The following is a 25,074-nucleotide window of genomic DNA, read 5'->3' on the forward strand; positions in this document are numbered from 1 at the left end:
GGAACAAAACCAGTGGTGGTAGCAGTAAGGCATAGGCTCACTGGTTTCTTAGCTGAATTTTGAGTGTTTGTCTCTTACACTGCACAACCCAGCTGTAACCTCCTCATGTACTTCTGTGTTATTGGAGTGACCAAATAGAATTAACTTCACATGAATGGCTTTGAATTTGCTCTTCCATGATGCAGGATTTTGTTTCAGGTGAAAAGTGGCTGAATGTAAGCCTAGATGGTGAAAAAATAAGTAAAGTGAATGAGTTTTATTTCCCTGTCTCCCTGCAAATATTTGTGCTTTTTATCTAAAAAGCAGGAAGCAGCCTGTGATTTTAGTAATATGCCTAGAATGAAATCTGGGGTTTTGAACAGCTTTCCCTGCTTTGGCAGTGCTTTCCATTGTCAAATTCACAATGACTTATAACAGAACTATTCAGAAGCAATCCTACCAGTGCAGATCTCAGTGTTAGTGGCCTGTTACACCCCAAACCACTCCACTTCTTTTGGCAAAGAACATACAGTGTTACATAGGGCAAGAAACTGGTAAATGGCATTTGAAAGCAAAGAGTTTTATTCATAAAGAGAAGAAATCATACCAGAATACAAGCAGTCACAACTGATAACGTCTTTAACAAGCAGACAGTTCTTGGGTAGTGGGGGAAGATACAAAAATACAAAGTTATTTTAAAATCACCTGATATTTTAAAGTTGGAATCAACAGGTTCCATCCTGCTAATGTAAATGTTCTTAGGTATAACTAAAAGAATGTTTGGAAAAACATTATGTAAGGAAAAAGGCAGTTTTAAATAAGACTGGTGAAACATCCAGAATGACATGAAGTATTGTTGATTTTCTTATGGATTACCTCAAATTTTGGGCTTATAGTGTTGCAAATAATGTGTTCTGTACCTGACTACTGGAATTAATTACAGTCATGGCAAGAAGATCGCTGGAGTTTTTTTGTTGATAATCACATGCAGCCAGTGACGTAAAGATCTGGAAGACTGTCAGAATTGCAGTAACAGAATAAAGCTAATTTCTTACATAATTTCCTGACTAGCACTTTCCCAGAGTACAGTAACCCTGCATACAGCATTTGAAAACAGCGTTACAGAATGAAGCCCAGTACAATTTAATATCTGAGAGAGGATAAAAGTCTAAGGATACAATGTCAGTGGAATAGTCAGAAGGGATTTGTATTCCTAAATGTTTCTACAGAAAAATTACGGTGTTCTCTGCGTGTCTAGGACTGAAATGATTTCAAGATTCACCACTCTTTGCCACTAACCATTTCTTGCTTTTTCTTTTGGATTCTGAGCGCGACTGATAACATAAAATAGTGAACTTTGCAGACGGAAAGGAACTGGTTTTGTAACAAATTGAGTTTTGGGAGCAGGGTGTGGGTAGAAGATATGCATTGCTGGTTTAGTCTCAGACATGTGGTCAGATACTTTTGTTTGAAGCTCCCCACATTCTTCAGGATGTGAGTGGGAGTATTCTCCCATACATGACAATCTTAAACGACTCCTGTGACTTCTCTTACAGTGAACCTCTGATTCTGCTGGTTTCTAAGAAAAGAATTTTAAATTAGTGTTGAGGTAGGACAGGCATGGAGGTCTAAAGACACATGGTGAAATACACAGTGCTTCTGAAATCTGCTGATGAATGAAGGGTGGTGTGAACCACAGCCTGCAAGCTGCAGAATGGTGAGTAAAGGTAATAGTGACAGACTGAGGCTCCAAATAAGTAGCAGTTGTATGCTGCACCTTTAGCTTTCTAACATAGTGGTTATGAAGTCAGAAAGATGAAACTTTTTCCATTTAGTGGCATTTCTCTTCTGCTGGGAGTGGTGGCCATAGATGCAACAGCAGACTACAAGAGCCAGGGTGTGGCTTTCTTTCCTTACCAGGCATGTCCATTACTCTGTGTGAACACCTGTATTTGTGAGAGGAATCTCCAGCTCCTTTGACTGGCTATGAGTAGTTCTGCCCACTGATCATTCAGAGTTTCTCCCCCTGGTAAGGACAGTAAATTGTCTCAAGAATTTTCTTCTACAGACCTGGGAAGGCCTACTTTTTCATTCTTTCTTTTTATGTTACGTTGGGTTACTTTTGCTCCCTTTATGGCCTATAGAGTTGACTGTGTTTGCTTTCACCTTTCTTCCACTGGGCAAGAAGCCAAACCATGACTCTTGGTGGAGGGATGCAGACTTGCTGGTAAAATGGAATATCTGGTAGGATATATAGCTCTGTCCACAGCATAAATTCTTAGGAACATGGGAAGTGTAGTGAATATAGACATATGAGCATCAAGGTGCCCATGCAGTCCTCATGCAATTCACAGGGATTGAAACAGAGCCCGTGGGATATGTCTGGAATATCATGTAAAAGCAAAACTTTCCAATTATGTTAAAGCTAGACTTTCTGTATTTAAGTGAAAACTGCCTAATAATTTATGCCCAAGTGTCTTCACAGTATTATAAGGGATCTTTCCACCAGGATTTAGTTGTGGTCAGGAATATGTTAATGTATGACAACATCTTATGTTGTAATAGACAAATTTTTGCTCTTTGTAACTAAACCATGAACACAGAGGGAGAGAAGAAGCAAAAGCACATATCCCACTTGAGGGAACAGCTTGCTGCTGTTATCTTTAGGATGTTTACGATATCTGGGAATTTAGCCTAATATACCCGATCCTTAAAGAAATGCCAAACAATCACCTCCTCAGCCAATCTTAGTAGTGAGAGTGGATATATTATTTTTTTCCAAGTTACACACAAACAGTTGACACATCATGGTTCAGTTGTGATACTCTTATAACTTGACTGAACAAAGAAAAGTAATTTTTTCTACATGACTGCTTAGCACACAAACTCAGAGTGATTGGCAAAGCTGAAAACAAAATATCTTTAAGAGAAAATAAAACAAAGCAGGTTATTTAATAGAGAAGGGAGAGGGGAGTTTTCTTATTGCATTATCCTTAAGGGATAAAGTGGGGAAATCCCATAATGTTGTTAGCATGACACAAGATCTTGTGTTTGAAGACTTGCAGAAGTGTGTATCTCATGTCATGACTAATCTCATTTGTCTTTTCTATTTTTCTGTGACCATAACTGTGATGTTTGAGGACAGCTGGTGTCCTCAGAGCTAAGCCATCCTGTGTTTGTTTGTTCCATATAAGTCTAGAGACTGAGCCAGCGAGGGCGGCAGTGCAGCCAAACTTGGAGTGCAGAGCCTTGTTCCTAATGCCCTGACAACAGGACTTTCAAGGTGAGCTGTCTTATGCCCTTGGGCTTGGGGAGAATATTTTTTTCTGAACAGACACATCCAACAAAGTCATGTTCTCGATCCAGATGGAGGCAGTGAAGCTCAGGAACTTGAATCTATGGACATCCGGGTTAGAGGCAGAGATGATTTTGGTGCTCAATATTGTTCCCCTGTATCAAAGGGATATATTTAGGTAACCTCCCACTAGAAGGCGATATTGGAGCTTTCCTTTTCCCCTGTTTTTTATTGAGAGAGATCTGCTGGGCACAGGGTTAAATTCTCCTCTCCATATTACTAGTGAGTTTTTTTTCCCCCTTAATATTTTAGAATTTTGTACTGAAAGTGAATTTTAAATGTTGGCTAATGTGGGAGTTTCTGAAACTGAATAGGTAAACATATGATGGGATTGTCTTATTTAAGACATTCCTTGTTTGCCACAAAGGAATAAGAGGAATCAAAAAAAATGTATTGCACTTAGCTGTAGCTGTCATGAATGCTAGAGGAGGTCCTATAAAGGGACTGAAGGTATTTTATTCTATCAATTTGTCACACTGTCTTGTGAGAGGGGTTATTTCAGTAAAGAATGAAAGTCAGCTCTCAAGTGAGAAGGAAATGAATGATGTGAAGAGATACCTGACTCATAATTAACTCTGTTCGACAGGTGAGTGTGCACAGTGTTATGTAATATTGTATGAGCATAGTTTGAAGGCAGTGTATGGCGAGTCACAAATTCTGCATTCTCAAACTTTATAAGGCATTGCATGAAGTGATTTTTCTCCTCCTAGGTGCTGAATTACTTTGAGTAGCAAAACCACTTTTTTTGTGTCATATCCTGCTGGTTGTTAAGTACAACTCCTGCATGTCTCAGTCTCTTTCAAAAGTCTCCAGCAGGCAGCTCAAAAAAAAAAAAAAAAAAAAAAAAAGAGGAAGGAGAAACTGGAATATTTTTCAAGAATACATTGCATTCAGTGCATTTTCAGAATCCACGTTCCTCTCACATGTATTTCAGTAGCTCTTTGCCAGTTGTGTCCTTCCACAGTGTGTATTTTACTGTGTTCATTCAGTTATTGTCACTGTTGATTTTAAAAGTCTTAAGGGTATTTCATAGACAAACAAATCATGCTGAGGTCAAAGCAAGCTTAATAACACTTCTGTTGAATTCTGAAATATAAGAGGATCATTCTGCTTGAATACTTGGCAGCTGTGAAGTGTTTTAATGAACAGAGCCTTATTTCTATATGACTATTAAAGTGAACGGTGTTGGTGAATATACATGTTTGTACAACAAGCAGAAATCTCTTGTGCAGACTTTTTGCACCTCTCTCTCTTTCAAGTACATTTTTTCTCAAGGGATGCAGCCTGGAGCCCATGGAATGATTTTGTAGTGCAAAGATGCCAAGCACTAGTTAGTAAAGAGTTTTCAAGTGCAAGTGCTCACAGGTGCAGAATGTGTTCCTGTACCTTTACTCTGGCTGTTCTAAGCAGAAAACCCTTCTGCCTGCTCTCTAGCAATGCATTGGCACCTGCAGCAGCGAGTGTTACCCTGGGGTTCATCTTACAGAATGCACAGAAGGAGGAAAATGTACATTTCGCCTCAGCACCTGCTCGTCACCAGCTTTATAATTCAGGTTTGCAGGGTAGGATTTGGGATGTCCTACCCTCCAGAAACAATTCTGATCATAGTGATAGCTGAAGTTGTGCATAACTGACACGAGCAGTAAGTGAAGGCAGTGAGATTTTGCAAGGTAAAAGAAACAATCTGCAATTGAACTTCTTATTTATGATTATTGCTGACAGGATAAATGTTCCAAAAAGATCAAGAGCTGTTCCATTGTAGTTTTCTTATTTCATATATTGATAGGCTTCTAAAGCACACAGCAATTAGATAAATTGTCTACCTGTGCTCAGAGTGAGGGGCTGATGCAAATTTCCTAAGCCAGTCAAGTGACACGTAAGACAGAGACTGTTAGGCAGATCCCAGCAAAAATGGCTGGAATTTCTACCCTTGAAGAAGGCAAGGCAGAAATAATCTTCAGCTGAACATATATAAATATATACCAAAAAAAAAAAAAAAAAAAAAGAGCTTAGTATTTAGAACACAAAGGACAGTTCAGATGGTGCAGAATTGATTATGTACATGTTTTAGAATTCATTTTACATGAATTCTAAGCAAGGAGCTTGCCAGTTCCTGTGACAAAATATTGTAATTTATTGCTTCCCCACATTAAATAACCAGAAGGTGTTTTTGTGGTAGATCTTTAAAATGTCTGTTGAATGTCAAAGATTTCTAAATTGAAAAGGTTAAAAAAAAAAAAGCTTTTTGAAGCAGACAACATTGTGCAGAACACTTGTTTTTGCTCTTCTAATCAATACATACAATTTCTTAAAATCTGCCTAATATACTGTGAAGTATGCAGGTCAATTATTTAGCAGTTATAAAAAAAGGTAGCACTATCCCACTCTTGGTATTTTATTATGACTTGTATTTTTGCCTTTCCCTTGAGTAGAACATTGGTTTTTTATATTTTTTCATATATATAAAGTGCTAGTCTTCTATATGTAAACTATTTCAATAAATAAAAGTTGAGTTTACAATTGAAACTGATGAGGCAGCAAAACCAGTTATCAAATTACATATAAACAGTGTATTGAAATGTGTGAGGCAAAATGAACACTGCTAAGTCAAAAGCTATGCTGTAAAGCTGAGACACTGTTTTTTCAAATGTTACATATCACAGAAAAACCCACTTCTCTGCATTCTTCAAAAAGTCCCTTTATTCTGTTATCCCAAAGCAAGGACATAAATGAAATCCTTGCTGCACTAATAATGCAGCCAGGAAAAAAAAATTGCAAATTCTTGTTTAACCATTTAACATGCTCACAGAGATTAACTCGGTGCACAAGGCCTGGAGAACTAATCAAAAAAGCCCTCTGGGGGACACTTTGGTTGGAGGGAAGAAAAACTGGCACAGCAGTAACTCCTAATGTGTCCTTTGCTGGTGAATGGCCTGTGACTCTCATATTTTTCTTTCTGCAGTTCTGCACTGCATGGGAAATGTTGCATCCCCAGGCTTGGATGTGTCTCTGAGCCAAGAGAGGTGCTCAGAGAGAGAAGGAAGCTTAATGAGATTTAGTGCCTAGTCTGGTAAGTCTCCATGTGACTCCTTGCATTGACCCCAGCCTAGTTATTGCTGTGGAGAAACAAGCTTTATATGATCAGGAACAAAGACACTGATGTCTTCTATGCTTTCTTTCTGAAAAAGAAACAAAATTAAAACCAGACAACATAATTTGGCCTCCTCTGGCACAACACTTCTGAGCAGAATAGGAAAAATGACCTTTTGCCATCCTGAGAACAAATGATTTTGTCCTCATTAATGAAAGGGCAAAATGTGGACTTGCAGCAGAGGCAGAGCAGTTGTGTTAAGGACCATTGCTCCCTGAAAAAGGCTGGAGGGGGACTGGGATGAGTGAGCCCTGCAGAGCAGTTCCCTGCAGCTCCCCTTGTGCACCACCCATCTGCTCAGCTGGGACCCGCGGAACAGAATGGAGATGTGGGCAGAGGATGGGAGATGCAGGCAGCCCTGAATGCAGGACATGCTGCCCGCAGGGCACAGAGCAGGGCTGGCTGCAGCAGCAGCACCTCTGGGCTGCTCCCTGGCCTGGGGGGATCTTCTGGGCACTGAAGCAGCTGGACACGGTGACACTGAGGGGGCAGCAGCACCTTTGAGCATTTGTTTTGCTCATTTCCAAAATGAGTCCCGACTCGAAAGCTTTTTCAGCAGCTGCAGAAATGTACAGTCTTTAGCTCACAGCCTAGTCTGTCATTTTGTGTTACATCATGCACTATTCCAGGAGGTAGAGTTGCCTATGATTTCATAGCACAGTTGATTTTCTAGCTTAATTCCTCAAGGGACCTTAAAGGAAATGGAAACCCACAAAAAAAATGAAGACATTAAAATACATTGCTAACTCTAAAATGCAGCATTTATTTGTATTAATAAAATACAAAATCGTAATGATCCTTTATGCTGGATTTGATTTTAGTTCTGCAATGATTCAATAGGTTCCTGCTAATAGCTTCCAATCTCACTTTGTCTTTACTTTGGGAAATATTTTTGTAGAAAAGGAATTCCTCTCTGAGGGAGGTGATACTGTGGAAGGTCTCTAATTGTTCTTAACAGGTTTTAAGTTTTCTGGGCTACTGTCGGTCTATAAAAAAAAGTTATGATTTGAAGTCAAAGTCCACCTTTCATCCTGAAATACCTTATTTAGTTGGGTAATTAATTACCTAAGTTCCCCAAGTTGGAACACAGATACCAAGCTACTGAAAGACAAAAATTTTTCCTTTTTTAAATTCTGAAGGAACAGTCCTAACTCATTCTAAGGCCTGTTTATGCATTGTCTGGTCTTTTTGGATTAACTAAGCATCGGTGTACATTGAAGCGGTTCTCTCTGACATGGAGGCTTCACATAACTTTGAAAAAACAGGGGTTTGTCCCATTGTGCCAAATCAAGGAGTGTGTGGTCTATGCTGGAGGAAAATCCAGCCTAGTTTGGTTCCAGATGCAGGCTAACTCTGTATGTAAAAATCTCTGTAGAAGTTAATCTTTCCTCCTTTGCTGTTAAGAAAAGTGAACTATTTTAGAGTATCCCATCACAAACTGTTGCCTCAGGGCAGCCAAAAGTGAAGAATGTTGTGCTGAAAAGATGCAGGAATGCTTTAAGAGGGCATTGCCTACTGCGGGAATCAGAGAGCAATTGTTTCGACTTCATGTTCTCAAGATTTTGTGACATTGTGTGCCAGTTCAGTAACTTGGTCCTCCTTTAACTTGTACCTATTCTAAAATTATGTTACTAAAAGCAAGCATTTTCTGTCAACTCAGTTGTTAAGCCTGTTCAGGTATAGTTGTGAACAAAATTAAGTTAACTGATAGGTCAGTTTATCTTTTGAAAAGGACTTGAGTGTGCTGGTGGATGAGAGGCTGAACATGAGCCAGCAACGTCTACTGGCAGCCCAGAAAACCAGTTGTCCTGGGCTTCATCCAAAGCAGCGTGGGCAGCAGGGGAGGGAGGGGATTCTGCCCCTCTGCTCCGTTCTGCCGAGACCCACCTGGAAGACTGCATCCAGCTCTGGGGCCACAGCCTAGGAAGGATATGAACCTGCTGGAAACAGTACAGAGGAGACCACCAAGATGAATTGAGGGAAGGAGCACCTCTGCTATTAGGAAAGGCTGAGAGAACTGGGTTTGTTCAGCCTGGAAAAGAGAAGTATTTGGGGTAACCTAACTGTGACCTTCCAGTACCTGAAAGGAAGTTACGGGAAAGACGGAGAGAGACTTAAGAGCGTGGAGTTATAGGACAAGGGGGAATGCTTCACATAGAGAGTAGGTTTAAGTTAGATATTAGGAAAAAGCTCTTTACTGTGAGGGTGGTGAGGCACTGGCACAGGTTTCCCACAGAAGCTGTGGTTGCCCCATCCCAGAAGTGTTTAAAGCCAGATTCGATGGGGCTTGGAGCAACCCGGTCTAAGGGAAGGTGTCCCTGCCCATGGCAGGGGGCTGGAACAAGATGAGCTTTAAGGTGCCTTCCAGTCTAGGCTGTTCTATGAAATGCTGCCCTGATCGGAGTCGGCCTTGCGCTGTGTCCCATTTCCATCAGCAGCTGGGCTGTTCGGCTGTTGCTCGGACGCGAGCCGCAGCAGCTCGGAAGGTGCCTTGCGCTGTGTCCCATTTCCATCAGCAGCTGGGCTGTTCGGCTGTTGCTCGGACGCGAGCCGCAGCAGCTCGGAAGGTGCCTTGCGCTGTGTCCCATTTCCATCAGCAGCTGGGCTGTTCGGCTGTTGCTCGGACGCGAGCCGCAGCAGCTCGGAAGGTGCCTTGCGCTGTGTCCCATTTCCATCAGCAGCTGGGCTGTTCGGCTGTTGCTCGGACGCGAGCCGCAGCAGCTCGGAAGGTGCCTTGCGCTGTGTCCCATTTCCATCAGCAGCTGGGCTGTTCGGCTGTTGCTCGGACGCGAGCCGCAGCAGCTCGGAAGGTGCCGCTGAGCGGGGAGCGCCCGGCCCGTCCCGGCCGTGGCGGGGCCGCTGCCGCCACCGCGCGGCCCAACCGCGTCAGTGCCCGGAGGCGCCTCGTGCCGCAGCCGCCTCCTATAAAAACCAGTTGGAGTTGCAGTTATTCCTCCTCTTTTCCCACCCCCTCAGGCTTTGCGGCTGTTTCTGTTTCGGCTTTATGAGGTGACAAGCCAAACTCTCCAATAAAACATCGCTCATTGTCACTTACTGTTGCCTGTGGCAGATGCCTGAAAAGGTCAGACCATTGCCTTCAGGTAGCACAGTGAATCCTCATGTTTTAGTCCTTGAAGTTACCCCCCTTTTGTCACAGAAATGTTTATGTGTAGAGAGAAAATAACATGAGTTCTTCTTACTGGAGTGTTGGTAGATGCTGGAGCGTGTCCAGAGAGGGGAAATTAAGATGGCTGAGAGGTCTGGAGCATCAGTCTTATGAGGAGCAGCTGCAGAGACAGCTGGTAACTGCTTGGAGAAGAGGAGGCTCAAGGGAGACCTTATCACTCACCTGTCTGAAAGGAGGCTTTTCCAGACAGGTGGGTGTTGTCTGTCCTCCCCAGTAACAAACAGTAAGATGAGAGCAAACAGCCTCAGGTTGTGCCAGGGAAGGTTTAGATTGGGTATTAGGAAAAATGTCTTCAACAAAACCGCACTGGAACAGGCTGCTCAGGGGGATGGTGGAGTCACCATCCCCAGAGGGATTTCAAAACCAGTTAGATGTGGTGCCTTGGGGGCATGTTCAGTGGTGGACCTGGACCAGTTGGGCTCTCTGACCTCAAGAGTCCTTTCCAACCTGATCAGTTCTATGGTGCATGCTTCATGCTCCTCAACTGCATTTCTGTTTCCCTGCTTAGCTTATCTGGTAGTTTATAATGGGTTTTAATCCTCTCCAGTTCATCCACCCTTACAGAGATCAGCATAAGCCATGACATACTGGAAGTCTTTTTTCATTTCTGCCATCACCCTTTACTGCCATAAGGGCAAACTCCAGAGTCTGAGGTAGGGCAATATTTTAGTTGCTTTTTCCATTTGATAACTGGAAAAGTGCTTAAAGGAGAGGGGAACGGTAATGTTTCCTCCCCTCTAGCTACAATCAATACTCTTCTATAACTCAAAATCTGTCTCTGCAATTGCTCAACACAGATTAGTTTCTTCTGTCTCTCCCCATTTCCCTATCTTTACAATGGGAAAACAATCCCTTTCTTTTTCCTGGTGTTTTTTTCCTTTGTTTGTTTATGGTTTATCATAGGATTTACTCCTCTGCCACATACATCTACATCTATACATCACTTCCAGATTACTTAAATAATGTTATTAGGAAAAATGACCAAATGGGGGGAAAAAACAAGCAGTCTAGGAAGCTTTACTCTGAACATGGAAGGAATAAAGAGGTGGGTGAAATGGCTCAGAGGTGGAGGTTTCATGCAGAAGACAATTGATGGAGAGGTGGCTGCTTTGCAGGAAGTTGAAGAATTTTAGTTGGTTCTCCATATTCTCTGAAGACCCTGATTTAAACTGCTGCTGTTCATAGTCTAGCACTAAGAAGCTGTAATCAAGTAGGACTCAAATACTTTCCTCCCCCACGCTCTTTGTAGCTGCTGCTGTTAGACAGGAAAAAATCTTAGTTCAACTCTAGCATTGCTAAGAAAAATGTGACCTCTGAGCTGGAAGTGCCGTGATTCTGAAGGGAATGTTCTGTAACATAGAAAGATAGAATCTTTTTATATATCGCTGCTTAAACAGTGATCCAAAATAGTCTGGAACTGTCCTGACTTACATTGAGTCCAAAGTCTTGCCTGTTTGGCAGGCTTCAATGCACTGTATTATAAATCCAATCTGTTGCAATTAAATTGCATCTTGGTATTTGAAGGTGCGTTTGAGGTGGGCTTTAAGTGGTGGTTTTTTTTGGGTTGGTTTTGTTGTTGTTTGGTTGGGGTGTTTTTTCGTTGTGTGTGTTGGGTTTTTATTTTTTTTTCTCCACAGGATGAAGATCCTTTCCCCTTCCTGCAGCTAATGTTTTCCCTACGTTTTGGTTGTGCTTCTCCTTAGGTCAGGGAAGGCTGGTGGGTTTGTCCTCAGTTTAGAAAAGTATTGGTGTTACTCGGAAGCTTTTTCAGCAATCTTTGGGAAACAGAGCTTTTTGAATGTTACCCTAACTACCGCGCATCTCCTCCCGTGAGCCAGGCTGCAGTTTTGGGTTGGCTTCGCAGGAGCCCGGGGCTGTGGCGCTGCGCCTGTTTTGGCAGGCTGGAGTTCTTGGCCATTCACCCTTCGTGGCGGGCGCCACCCTCCGCGCCGTGTCCCCTCAGTGTCCCGCCCTGTTGCCCGGCGTCCCCTCAGGGCTGGGGCGGTGCCGCTGCGTCCCCTCAGCGCCAGGCCGGGCCGGGCCGGGTCGGGCGGTGCCGCCGTGTCCCCTCAGCGCCAGGCCGGGCCGGGCCGGGTCGGGCGGTGCCGCCGTGTCCCCTCAGCGCCGGGCCGGGCCGGGCGCTACCGCCGTGTCCCCTCAGCGCCGGGGCGGTGCCGCTGCGTCCCCTCAGCGCCGGGCCGGGTCGGGCGGTGCCGCCGTGTCCCCTCAGCGCCGGGCCGGGCCGGGCGCTACCGCCGTGTCCCCTCAGCGCCGGGGCGGTGCCGCTGCGTCCCCTCAGCGCCGGGCCGGGTCGGGCGGTGCCGCCGTGTCCCCTCAGCGCCGGGGCGGTGCCGCTGCGTCCCCGCCGGGCCGGGTCGGGCCGGGCGGTACCGCCCCGCTGACGGGATCCGGTGCGACGGCGGCCGCGCCACTTCCTGGCGGCGGGAGCGGGGCGATGGCGGCGCAGGACGTGCTGGGCCAGACCGCCCGGCTGGCCTCGTCCAGCGCCCTGCTGCAGGTGCGGGGCCGCCCCTCCCTCCTTCCTCCTCCTCCTCCTCCTCCTCCTCCTCCTCCTCTTGCTGCTGCTCGGCGGGCCGCCGCAGGTGCTTCCCGTGCGGCTTCTTTCACAGGTGCTGTTCCGGGTGGTCACCTTCGGGCTGAACGCCTTCACCCTCCGCTACCTCTCCCGGGAGCTCATCGGCGTGGTCAATGTCAGGTGAGGGGGCGGCGGCTCGGCGGGCACCCCTGAGGGCTGTGGGGCAGAGCTTGTGCTGCCCTGTGCCCTGTCACTGCGAGGCTCTGGTTAATGCTGTGCCGTCTGCGCTTGGCCGTGTCACAGTGTTTGGGCATTTCACGCCTCCCCACGTCTTGGCCTGAAACACCGGTAGCGCTGACCTGGTTTTTGTGTTTAAACCGTAAGTTTGGGGAGGAAAAACTAGATACAATGTGCTTTTCCTGTAGGATATATTGTGTCTTCACATTTGGTCTGCAGCATTTATTCTTGCCATTTGAATCATCAAAATCATCACAGGAAATTACTTTCCCTCTGTTTTTAGGAGATGGTGATAATTTTATCTCATATAACCATGTTTGCACACATGTAGGAATTTGTGTGCCAGGCAGTCGTGTGTAAAAACTGATGCTACCGCATGAAGGATTTACAATTTATAGAAAAGAAATTGTTTTCTCTCTTTTTTTTTCCCTTTTCACTCCCTTTAGGCTGACTCTGCTGTACTCAACAGTTGTCTTCCTTGCCAGGGAGGCGTTTCGCAGAGCTTGTTTGAGTGGGAGTGCCAAGAGAAACTGGACCAAAACAATTAATCTCTTGTGGCTGACGTAAGATATCGTTAAAAGTTTACTTCCTTAGAATTTCTCGGTTTTGTCTGGGAGCTCACAGAATGAGAGGAAGTGTTTATTTACTGAGGTAATTATTTCAGAAGCTTCAGTTATGTTTCTGATCTAGGACTGTTGTAGGAAGCTGCTCAAGTCTGGTGCTTTAGCATTTTTGGACTTGATTTTTTGTTGGAGCACACGAGGAAGTTCATTGCCAGAAGTGCCATTTTTTCTGTTGCTTGAGTTTCATTTGGGCTGTAGCTTTTGAAGGAAAACCCTGTTGCACCAATATGCACAAAAACCCTTTGTTTTTTCTTACTCTTCCTGCTCAGTTCTGTTCTTTTATTACCCAATATGTATTTGTGAACCTGCAACATAAATGTTTGGGTAGGAGAGATGCAAAATTAAACAACAAGGAGGAAGTAGGGTTGCCTCTTTCAGCTGTGGTGCTGTTTATAGCAGAACAGCTTAAAGTCCACAGGCCACTGCAACAAGCAATCATGCATTGCAGTGTGGATAAAGTGGATTTTATGGCTTGTTTCTCCCTCCTGGTTCCTGATTCTCTCTGCTTTCTCCCTCTGTCAGCTCTGGCTGCTGTGTAGCCCCAAATGGGCTGGGCTGGGCATTAAATCTACCTGCCTGATATGGCTGAAAACTACCCCTGCATGATCAAATAGTATTCTCCCACTGGGGTACCTGACTTTCCCTGGAACTGCCCAGCTGTTAACTGGATCTGGCCCAGGAAGCGGGGGGTTATGTGTGGTCATCTGCATCTAGGTATGAAGCAGAGGGATTGTTCCTGTCAGGGAGAGGTCTAATAATAATCTTTAAAATACATTGTTTCTGTTCTCAGAGCTGTACTGTAGTCAGCTTTCTGCTGTGTGATAGCCTTTCAAGCAAGCATTAAATGACAGAGATGACACTGACTGTGTGCATCTTTTTTGTTTTAAAGTTTTCCTTGTAGAGAAGCATAACTTCAAATGAAAGTTAACCTTGGTGAAGCATCTGAAATACATGTTAGGAGTTTGATGTCTAATATCCTAGGGGTCTGATAGTGTGAGGGTCAAAGAGATCTTGCTGCAATGATGTAAAACTTGATGGACTCTGCCAGAAGCTCTGTGTTTCTGAAGCAGTGTCAACAGAACAGGATGTGCAGGCTGATGTGGGATCAGAATTTTTTGGTCCTAAGGCACAAAAATGCAGATATTTGACCTTATGGGTCTGGAGTAGAAAATGGACAACTCAGAAAAATGATTTCTGTGTCTTGTAGAGTGCCTTAAGGGTGTTAATTACAAAGGAAAATATTCATTCTTGGTACAGTAACAATGGGAATTAATTCCTCAGGGCCTTTTTTTGTGTAATCATTGTGGCCATATGTGATATTGTAATCTAACCTTGGTTTGTTTTTGTGGGGTTTTTTTGTGTTTTTTGTTTGGTTGGGTTTTTTTTTTTTTTTTGTTTCTGCTGAAGTAACATTTCCATTAATTAGTTTTTATGTTAACTTTTTAGAGTCCCTCTTGGTGTCTTTTGGTCCCTTATCTTGGGCTTAGTCTGGCTACACTTGCTTGAAGTACCCGACCCTTCTGTGGTTCCTCACTATCAGGCTGGTGTAGTGGCATTTGGCCTTTCTGCCATTATTGAACTCCTGGGAGAGCCATTCTGGGTTTTAGCACAAGCTCATTTGTTTGTGAGACTTAAGGTTAGTAAAGTCTGTGGGGTGTGTGCATGTGGGGGGAATCTTTACTGAAAAGAACAGATTACTGACTTAGATCTTCGTATATTCAAGCATCCAAAACCCCCTGCTTGTATTGTTTAGTACTGCATGGCCTGGTTTGTAACATATCCAGGAATTTGTACCCATTAAAGCAAGCAAGTAGGTTTATTTAGACATTATTACCTTCAAGTCCCTTAAATCCTGAAACACAGGTTTTGATTGGAGGGAGAGACACACTGCTTCCACAATTCTGCACGAAATATTGAGACTATGATAGTCTCAAGCAAAATTTTGTCCCTTATGTCCTGTACAAAGAACTGGGAAAATGCAGTGGAGGAACTGTGAAATGCTAGAATAGAAAACTTACAGAGCAATGACAATCTAAGCTGGCCAGCTCAGCAGAAAGAAACTGCCATAAAGTCACACTGACTTTGAAAATCTTATATTCCTACATCAATTCTGTGCATTAAACATACACGTTTTAAGCTTGTGTACGTGGTTAAGTTGCCAGAAAATAACCCTTCTCTGTTTTGTGTTTCTTGAAGGTAATTGCTGAAAGCCTTTCAGTAGTGTCAAAATGCATTTTAACAGTTATTTTAGTACTCCTTTATCCTCACTGGGGCCTTTACATTTTTTCCTTGGCTCAGGTAAGTTCCCCTTGTTCTCTCTCAGCTGAATTTTAATTTTCGTTTGACATTTAGCCTGCTGAAGAACTTTGGGGAGCTGAGAGAAAAAGCTCCTGGGAGGTTTAAGATTTAGAATTTATATTTGGTATTTTCCTGATACTCATTATTCACTTGGTGCTTTGACAATGAGCTAAAGGGAGGTAGAAGGAAACACCTTCCATCTGTGAAGGCACATCTTGCAAATAAGGTTATGTTATTCTAATCACACAGAACCTTATCAGCCTAATCAAGTGCTAATCAAGTGCAATTAATTCAGGTTAAAACTTTTTCTTGATGACAATGAAGGAGGGATAATTTTTCTCGTTCAAGTTTTTGCCCTGGCTGTTGTAGATCGCTTATAACTGATGGAAATTGGAAATGTTCTATGAGGTGAGAGATGTAGGCAGTAGCTACTCTGTCAGCTTGATTTTTGATTGAGTAATTGCTTTATAATTGGACCTTCAATGTTCTATAAATGCTGAATAAAGCAGGAAAATTAGCAAAGGCCTATGATAACCTACAGGTTAATAAAAGATAAAAAGATCAAGAGCATTCTTAAGAACTCTTCAAATCCTTACCTAGTTTAATATTTGCTAGGCATAAGAACTACTTGCATTTTCTTCTCACTGTGTTTTCACATAGTATATAATTCTGTATTTCTAAGTTAATTTTGTTTCACTGTTTTTCTTTTCTCCTTCCTGATCTTCCCAGCTTTTATATGTCAGTGTTCTGGTAATGTGCTATGTAATTTATTTTGTGATGTTTTTGGGATCTCCTGAAGCCACAAAGAAATCATTTCCAGTTGCTAGAGTGAAAGCTCTATTACCTAGCTTTGTGGAAGATGAGGTAAGTTGTGCAATTCATTTCTTGATTTTCTTCTTAAAAATCTCATGTGAAGGCACTTTGAATGTTGCTTTTAGACTGGGGAGTTAATTGAGTGGTTTTGGGGTTATTTTTGCACTATAGGAGATAAGATTGATTAAGTAAAAAATATTGCATAGAAATTGTGTTTGAAGTTTATATTAGTAAAATTCTTGTCAGAAAAACTCCATGAAACTTGAACTCTTTGTGGTTTTGGGTTTAAGGTTGCTGACTTGGTGTGGCAAAATATTAGTAGACATTAACTGGAGGCAGACCATTTGCACTGTTCAGGGGAATGACCAGCTATCACTGGATCTGAGGCAGAAAACAAACCAGAACCATGTAACAGTGGATTTTTGGTACTTTGATCTCTGCACAAAATAACCATAATGTTCCACAGCATCCTAGAGATACACAAATATCTCTCAAACAAAAAGGAGGCAAAGAAATAAATGAAAAGACTCATTGAGGAAGACAACATTCTAGATAAGATTTACAGATTGAAAATATAAAGGTGGTTTTTGGTTGCAAGTCTAAAAAGGGCAGTTTGAAGAGCAGTAAACAATTCATGTCTCCAGTGAGGGTGAAAGTTAAATTGGCACCTTAAACACTCTGAGTGTTTTTTGTCCTAACTCTAACCTTGATTAGTATTTTCTGTAGAATGCTCTTATGGGTACTTTCAGCAGCAGCAGCACTTTTCAACAAGGGAAGCAGTTTTTGCCAGATCAGCGATGTTGGTGCTAGAATTCAGCAATACTTTACACCAGTGGTTAATAACTGTGGCATTGTGGGTTTCCTCACCACTGCAGTTAGAGCTACCCTGCAGTGTTGTACTGCCTTGCTGTTTTCTGTTTCTACTCTGTAACATCAATCACATTTATTACATTTCAGTATTTTTCTTGCAGACCTTTGTTAACTGGAAGGAAGCACGCTTGACTTGGAGTTTCTTCAAACAATCCTTCTTGAAACAGATTTTGACAGAGGGTGAGGCTTGGCATAGAAATGTGAGGGAAGAGGGCTCATGAAAACTATGTACAAAATTGACTTAAAGCTTCAGAAAGCTTGGGTGGTGGAAGATGAGGCACATTATTGCCATCCTGAATGGAGGTTTTGAAGGTTTTCAGAACTAGGTGCTGTCCTATTTGACTTTGTCTCTTGAATACTTAATGTTGGAAGTGCCTGAACAAGTATTGGGTAAGATTTAGGGGCTTGTTCTGAAGTTCTTTATTTTGAACTTACAGGTGAAAGATATGTGATGACTTTTTTGAACGTGTTAAATTTTGGAGATCAGGGTAAGTGTGATGGTATTGTGGAATGGTGGCAGAGTTTTCTTAGTCACTGCTCTTCATGGGGTTCTGAAAATGACTTAAAGTGTTTGAAGGTAGCTTGAAAGTCCAAGAATATTTCAAAGCCTTTGAGCTGCATTTCAGGGAATGATTCATATAAACTTTAAGATTATAGAATTATAGAATAGCCTGGGTTGGAAATGACCTTCAAGATTATCTAGTTCTAGCCCCCTGCCATGGACGATCACTAGATTTATATCTTTCTCTTCTCCTGTATCAGTAAATCCTTACATTCCTGCTCTTATTCAGTGAACTTTATCAGGATCCTCTAAATTCCTCTACAGCAAGAATTCTAAGTGTGATTTGGTGCTGTTCTAGATTCACTTCTGTCGAGTTGGTGCTTTTGTCTTACCTTTGCCATGGGCAAACCTTGCAATTTTAAGGTGCAGTTACTCGATTGTCAGAATTTTTAGAGAATACTGCTTCAATGTTGCACTAAATACCACTGGTTTTCTCTTTTTTTTTTGCAGATGTTAAATTAGAATTGATGTGTTGTTAAAGATTTGGAATTAAAATATGTCTAAAACTCTGAGATTGCTTTTTTTTTTTTTAAGGTGTATATGATATTGTGAATAACCTGGGTTCACTGGTGGCCAGGTTTATCTTTTTGCCTATTGAGGAGAGCTTTTATGTATTTTTTGCTAAAGTGTTGGAAAGAGGGAAGACTGTAAAGGATCAGAAGCAGGTATGTTTGTTTTGATCAATTACATGTCAAATGCTTGATTTTTGTTACAGATAAGTTGCATCACAGTAGTGTGATGGACAGAAATGTGTGTTTAGATTTGCTTATTGAGGCTGTTAAAATTGAAGTGGAGAATAAAAATGTTGAGTGAGACTGGACCAAAAAGAAAAGAGAATAGGTAAATTAATGAAATGGAAATGAAAATATGTAGTGGTATAGTGCTGCCTTGCATCAATAAAGTTAACTTTAGCTGCTCCATACAGTGTGATGGAAAGCCTATTCTACTGTGTATTTCCAGATATAGCAAGCCTTTATTTAAATCATGAAATCTAGTAAATAAATGCTATCTGGAAGTACTTTATTTACTTAAATATAACTATTAAATAATGTTTCTGAAGACTGCCACTTTGGGAAGAAAAGAATTGGATTTTTCTTGTGTTTGAGTTATATGAGGAAGATTAATGAAGAAGAGCTTTGTTCCACAGTCATATTCTTGATCACTCATGAGGGTCAGCCTGTAGCAGTCCTGCTAATTGCACATCAGCACACAATTAAATCCTGTGCTACAGTTCTGTGGTGGGCTAAGGGAGGTGTCTCTGTGTGTATATTTGGTATAAAACCTACCTGCTGTGTAGAACTGAAAAAATGGTGGAATAATAAATCTGTAAGAAGTGTTACCAAGTGAAGAGCATGTGTGTGGATAATTCAATAACAAAGGATAAGTTTCACACCTTTTTACACCATGCAAACTGATTTGTTTCTCTGAAGGAGCATTTCTGCATGAGAGTGGCTATTATTACATTGATTTTGGTTCATGTGATTTACTGTGTTTTTTTCAGGATGATGTTGCTATGGCTGCAAATGTATTGGAATTGCTGCTGAAACTTGTGCTCCTGATTGGCCTCACCATTACTGTTTTTGGCTATGCCTATTCTCAGCTGGCTCTGGATATTTATGGAGGCTCAATGCTCAGTTCTGGAACAGGTAAAGATTTATAGACCTGGCAAAAAAACACCACTCTTTAGAAAAAAACCCCTACAGCTATAATGAATCTTTCATAAATCAGCAGTTTAGGTTTTTTTCCTGTGAAACTGCTATTGAAATCTGTGATTTAGCTCATCAGAATCCTTTGTCTTGCTTATTTGTGTTCTTGTCAAGAGAGCTAGACAGGAAACTTGTTCAAATGAGCTTAAGTTTCCATTATTAGTATTAACTATCTCTTAGTATCAGTGCCTGTAAAAACAAAGTGGTTTGATAAAAGATATCATTAACTATTTCTCTTTCTAATGTGTTTTTTAGGTCCAGATCTCCTCCGGTGTTACTCATTGTATGTCCTGTTTCTTGCTGTCAATGGAGTAACAGAATGTTTTACATCTGCCCTAATGTGCAAAGAAGAAGTGGACAGGTAGGAAACAGTGTCTACAGAATGTTCCTGTGAATTTATTTGTGCTGACCTTAAAAAGGAATTGGTGCTTTTGCACAAAATAATATCCTGCCCCACAGAAAAACAGCTCCTTGCTTGGCTGTGTGCATTTAGATTCAGATACAGAAGCTTTAGCAAAAATTGAAAAGTTTGGGTAAAAAAGGTCAGAAACGAAGAAATAAAGATTGTTAATTTAGCTTTAGGCACATCACTAACTGGTAAAGTAATTTAAATGTGTGTTTTCTGCACAGATGAGCTTGAACTTACACTTTTTAAGACTATCACTTGACTCACTGAAAGTTTGCAACTATTAACATTTTTCATGTATGGGTACTGGACATACACTTAGGAGTGGCCCAAGCTGTGGGTGTGGATGGAGTGGTTTACTACTTTGTAGGGAGTTGGACTAGGTGACCTCCTGAGAGCCCTTCCGGCCTGGATTATTTCCTGGTTCTGTGTTTAGGCTGTCCCTGATGTAGCCCTTTCAAATTAATTTCAGTGAGATCTATTTTCCACAATCAAAGTGGGAACTTCTTTGACTTTGCAAGGGCTGCTTTCACCACCCCTTTAAAATGTGCACTAGTTTTCCAAGTCACTGTTTATAACAGAAATGAAGTGTTGATTTGTTCTTGAGCATTCATTTTCTTTAATATATTCCTAACATAAAATAGCAAAAAATGCACAAGTTTTTACATTACTAATTATTGTTATTAAATTTGATTTTCTGCAATGAGTGCACAAGTGATTAGTGTAATAGAATTTTGTTCACATAATGTAGTTCTTGGTTTAATTTGGTTGATGTATTTTCTATTCTTTCAAATGATTTTTTTAATCCTCTCATTTCTCAAATTTATTTTCACTAGAAGATGGCTGGAGAAGTTCTGTTAGTGATGTTAGAAAATAAAAGATCATTAGTAAATAAATTCTGGAATTGCATGTGTTGTTGAATTATTTCTTCTTTTTGTTTTTTTTTCCCTAGGTACAATTTTGTTATGCTGGCCTTGTCTTTCATATTTCTGTGCATCTCTTATTTCCTGACCCGCTGGTATGGCAGTGTGGGCTTTATCCTTGCCAACTGCTTCAACATGGGCATCAGAATAGCTCACAGCACCCACTACATCCATCACTACTTCAGAGAAAGCACCCACAGACCCCTCACAGGCCTGCTGCCCTCACCAGCTCTGCTGCTGGTTTACGTCCTCAGTGCTGTGGTCACTGCTTTCTCAGAGGTGAGCTCCTTCCTCTCTGCTCTCACCGACCATGCTGCTGTCAGGTGACTTTTGTGTCCACAAAAAGGGGAATGCCATTAGGAAAACAGGCTTTTGAGGGTAGGCTGGGAGATTTGCATTACAGAAGGGCAAGGATATATTGTTAAGAGATTCTTTGTATCAATGTTCTCTGCCACCTGTACAAGGTGGATCAGACAAGTAAAATAAAATTTAACACATTTCTGCTGTGTGTAGTTAATCCATGCTCTTTGTTATTAATAATGGAAATTTTGCAGTGGCACCAAGAAACTGGCATTAAAAATTCTGTAATAAAAACAAGCAGTAACCAAAGCTAGAAGAAAACCAAAAATTGCTAAGAGCACATTTGACACATTTATTCAGTACAAGATGGTAGTTGTGCAGGCTCATTATTAAGGGGATTGGAGCTTTTCAATATAAAAAAATGTGACAGCTTGAAAATCCATTATGCCTGAGAAAGGAGAATTTTATGTTTTGGAGTGGGAGATTTCCAGTTTTGTTAGAAAATAGCCTGTTATGTTGCTGTACAGTAGTAGATTTGCCTGATAGCGCCAGCAGAGTTTTGTGTCATCTCAGTTAACATGTTTCTGCATGCCAGATAACAGCTTCCTCATTTGCCTTCAGATATCTACTGAGTAGTTATTTTTTGCTGAACTTAAGAACTTAAGTAAGTGAATGTTGTGACTCCTGAAGATGGTTTATTGTAGGGTCAGTGCATGTGCACAACCACACTTGGCTTGATGGTGACGTTGGCGTGTTGGACAGAGGCGTTGGACCTTATTTCTTGTTGAGACAGGAAGTGCACTTTGTGCTGACTGGTTTTCCTGCAATGCCTTGTTTTCTTTGTTGTAGGTGTTGTTCTGCTGTGACAAGGGCTGGATGGCCAGGCTGATCCACATCAGCACGGGTGCCCTGTGCCTTGCAGCAACCCTGGTTACGATGTTCTGCACAGAGACCAAGCTCATCCACTTTGTCAGGAGCCAGTTCCTCTCCCGCTATCTGAAAAAAGGAACATGACCTGCTCCTGTGCAGAACAAACAGTTCTTGTATGTGCTTGCAGGAAAGGGCTCTGTTTTTTCCATGAGATCGGTATGGAAAAAAGGTTTCCATTTGTGTTTGGAAGCATTGGTAAGGGAGTGGTAATGTTGACAACTGCCACATGAATTTTATTTTGTCTTCTGAACTGGTCAGTACAGCAAGAGAGAAGTGAAGAATTTTCTCTTTATGAATCATTCTTGTCTAAGCTTTTCTTCAAACAGCCTCTGAAGATCTAAGCTGCACCCCCTGACATGACCTGGTTGACAGACTGCATGTAGAGAGCTTCCCTTCCTGCCACTGGGCAGTGTAGGAAGGCCTGATGTGGTTTAGAAGGCTCTTATTTGGCGTGGGTGCTGCTTAACTGGGGAGAAGATGGTCAGGGGAGAAAACCCCAAAACCACAACAATGAATGCCATAAAAATACCCAGAAGCTGAGGAGAACCCCAGAGCAAGGACCAACCCCAGTGTGAGTGTTGTGGAGCAGAACACAGTGTGGTGCAGAGGGATTGAGCTGTCACTGTTTGAAGTGCAAAGTGGGGAACAGAAGATCCTGACGTTTACAAGTAAATTAATGCAATACACAGCGTGTGTCCCTGCTGGCTCCGTGAGATTATTTCATTCAGCAGATCCTTCGTGTCTGAGGGCATTGATTAACTTGTCAGAAATACTCTGAAGGCTTAGCTGGAAGAGGTTTTGGGCATTGTCTGCAGAAGGTGTTGAGTACAGTCACTGATGGTGCAGTTCATAAGGTTACTCATGAAACTTCTTGCTTTCATTCCGTTGTTTTTTGGGTTTGTCTGAGATTTTAAATGCCAGCATGAACAAACTTATCTCAATAAAAATTATTTTGTCTGTGCAACTGAATGTTAAATATATTTAATAAGATTTTTTTACAAGGAATTATGCATATTGAAGGTGTCTTCATTGGATAGTAAATACTTCCTTTTCTTGCAATGTTTTCCTCATATCTTGTTTCTTTACTTGTTCAATGTCAGCCTCTGGATTGGTGTTTTGTTTTTTTTTTTTTTTTTTGAATTGATGAAAATTTGGATGTTCAGAAGTTCCATAATTCTGTGTAAGGCTGCTGGTTCAGGTGTACTAAAGGTGTATTATATTACTGATCTAAGATCTGAACTGGGCAGTTTCAGAATGTACAAGTGGTAGGTTTATAATCATCAATGTTCCCTTTGCAGTTTTTGGATGGACCAAAAAATGTCAAGGTATGAAAAATGTGTGCTCAGATGTGTGCAGTTGAAAGCTTTTAGTTTAATTATGTAGCAACTCTGCAGATCCTCAGACTGCTTAAAAAAAACCTCACAGCGATGGCATTGTGGAGTTCATTCTGGTGACCTCAGTGCCCAGGCTGAAATGCTTTCTAGTGTCAGGGCCTTCAGCTTGTAGTTATTTTCTAAACTCTGGTAGTTCCCACTTGGAAAACATTGCCAAAGAAACTTTATATGAGAATTTGGTGATTGAAAAATTATCATAGAGAAGCCAAAATGTGACAGTGAAGGGAAGGGAGTGGCCTTGCACAGCCAAGGGCAGTTGTCTCTATTGCCAGGCTGGAAGGAGTAGATAGTGTCTTGCTGATGCTTCTTACGCTGTTTTGAAATCTGTCAAAATGAAACAAACTCTACATTTTTCTGTCCTCTTAATTGAATTCGGTAGTTCTCTGCCTTTTAAATTTTTCTCTCAGCTTTTTTTCTCTTTTCTGTCAGGTGAGGAGTTAGTTACGAAGTACACCTTCAAATATTGCAGAGGGTTGAAACTTCTTTATGATGAATGGTCAATGCTTACAACAGTTGCTTCTTCTTTTCTTGTTAGTGGAACAAAAAATCAAGACAGTTGAACCTGTGGACTGTGTTTTAAGGTCTTTTTCTGTATGCCGTTGGGATCCTACTGTGGTAATACCTCAATCTGTACAGTGAATTTTTATAACTCCTTGGAATAAGAAATTTTGTACAGCCCTGCACCTAAAGTGCTTTGGAGATGGAAGAACTTCTCATACCAAATTGAAGCTTGAAGTCATTCTGCCTTGTCTTCTCTTACAGCCCCTGCTGTACACTGATATTACTTCTGCTACTTGTAATCTCCTAAGTAGGGTGATGTGAGATCATCTTCAGTGACGTGACCTGTGTAGTCTCATAAATATTATTTAATATAAATTAATTAATTAATATACTACAAATTAATTTAAAACAGCTTACATTTTTATACCAGTTTGTGTTATTTTATATTGGAAATATGATTTGTCTTATTTCATATTGGCAAATCTTGCATCTCAAACACTATTTTATATGAATCAGGAAGACAGTTAAGGTGACTTAATGATTGCTCATTAGCAAATTAGGGATACATTCCTCATTTAAACATCATCTGTAGGCAGCTCAGTGATGGCTGACTGGTGTTTGTGATTTGGGATGTTTTATTTTTAATGTTTTATGTGGCAGGAAACTGCAAGGAGAGACAGGAAGTAGAGACTTAATGAAACTGCTGGTTTCTTATTTATCAGTGGGATCCTTAATGTCAGAGATGTTAATTGCTTTATTGCTGAAGCAGCAAACTCTCAAACTCAGGGACAAAGTTGAGATTGAACTTGACCACGTTTCCCTTTTGTTTCAGCCTTGTTCATGAGTCAAAAGCACAACTGTCTAAAGTGTCATGAAGCTATTTTGCAGAGTTCTGAAATCTTTTCATTTCAGCCAAAGGGGAATGAAACATTTTCTTTGGTAGGAAAGGTTATGATTTCATGCTTTGTGGTGTGCTTTTCTTATTTGTTGGATGAATGATTTTCTAGGTAACACTAAATAAAGTTTATTTCCTTTATATTTGGTTTTTTGTCTTCCACTTGATGATTATTGGAGTTTTATTTGTATCATTGGTACAGCTGGTGCTTGAATTTGGTTGGATTTTCTAAGATATTTTATGTATAAATTCAATTATCAACCTAAACATACACACCATTTCCTAACACACACATGGATAAAATTTGCTGTAGTAGTTTTGTGAGAAGTGGCATCATTATAGTAATTTTTCCCCTCTTTGTTTCTGTCAAATTGGAATGGCCAAGTTCCTTTGTTTGCTTTTGCAATG

The 25,074-nt window shown here is 41.4% G+C and overlaps 1 protein-coding gene and 1 long non-coding RNA gene across 10 annotated transcripts in view; both read left to right on the top strand.

Moving 5' to 3' along the window:
- LOC137480552 (uncharacterized) overlaps window positions 1-3,977 on the top strand; it is a 55,651-nt gene extending 51,674 nt beyond the window's left edge. For 3 of the 9 annotated variants that reach the window (XR_011002957.1, XR_011002958.1, XR_011002961.1), the window contains 2 exons: window positions 1,536-1,696; window positions 3,125-3,905. This is a non-coding gene — a long non-coding RNA (uncharacterized lncRNA). The other 6 variants (XR_011002960.1, XR_011002963.1, XR_011002962.1 and 3 more) reach the window with 6 other exon arrangements.
- Window positions 3,978-12,056: 8,079 nt separating this feature from the next.
- On the top strand, window positions 12,057-24,807 carry RFT1 (RFT1 homolog). The gene is made up of 13 exons (XM_068201647.1): window positions 12,057-12,190; window positions 12,303-12,388; window positions 12,892-13,008; window positions 14,515-14,704; window positions 15,265-15,366; window positions 16,096-16,230; window positions 17,151-17,229; window positions 17,487-17,537; window positions 18,146-18,276; window positions 19,113-19,257; window positions 19,573-19,678; window positions 20,676-20,925; window positions 21,796-24,807. Exons 1-13 carry the CDS (start codon window positions 12,128-12,130, stop codon window positions 21,958-21,960), a joined length of 1,620 nt encoding a protein of 539 aa, XP_068057748.1. The 5' UTR covers window positions 12,057-12,127; the 3' UTR covers window positions 21,961-24,807.
- The last annotated feature ends 267 nt before the right edge of the window (window positions 24,808-25,074 follow it).

This window comes from Anomalospiza imberbis, chromosome 11 (genome assembly GCF_031753505.1).
Source record: "Anomalospiza imberbis isolate Cuckoo-Finch-1a 21T00152 chromosome 11, ASM3175350v1, whole genome shotgun sequence".
NCBI classification, from domain to species: Eukaryota; Metazoa; Chordata; class Aves; order Passeriformes; family Viduidae; genus Anomalospiza; species Anomalospiza imberbis.

Coding starts and splice junctions, on each gene's coding strand:
- RFT1 (XM_068201647.1), top strand. CDS start 12,128: ATGGCGGCGCAGGACGTGCTGGGCCAGACCGCCCGGCTGGCCTCGTCC. Junction 12,389..12,891: donor ATCGGCGTGGTCAATGTCAG/GTGAGGGGGCGG, acceptor CACTCCCTTTAG/GCTGACTCTGCTGTACTCAA. Junction 15,367..16,095: donor ACATTTTTTCCTTGGCTCAG/GTAAGTTCCCCT, acceptor TGATCTTCCCAG/CTTTTATATGTCAGTGTTCT.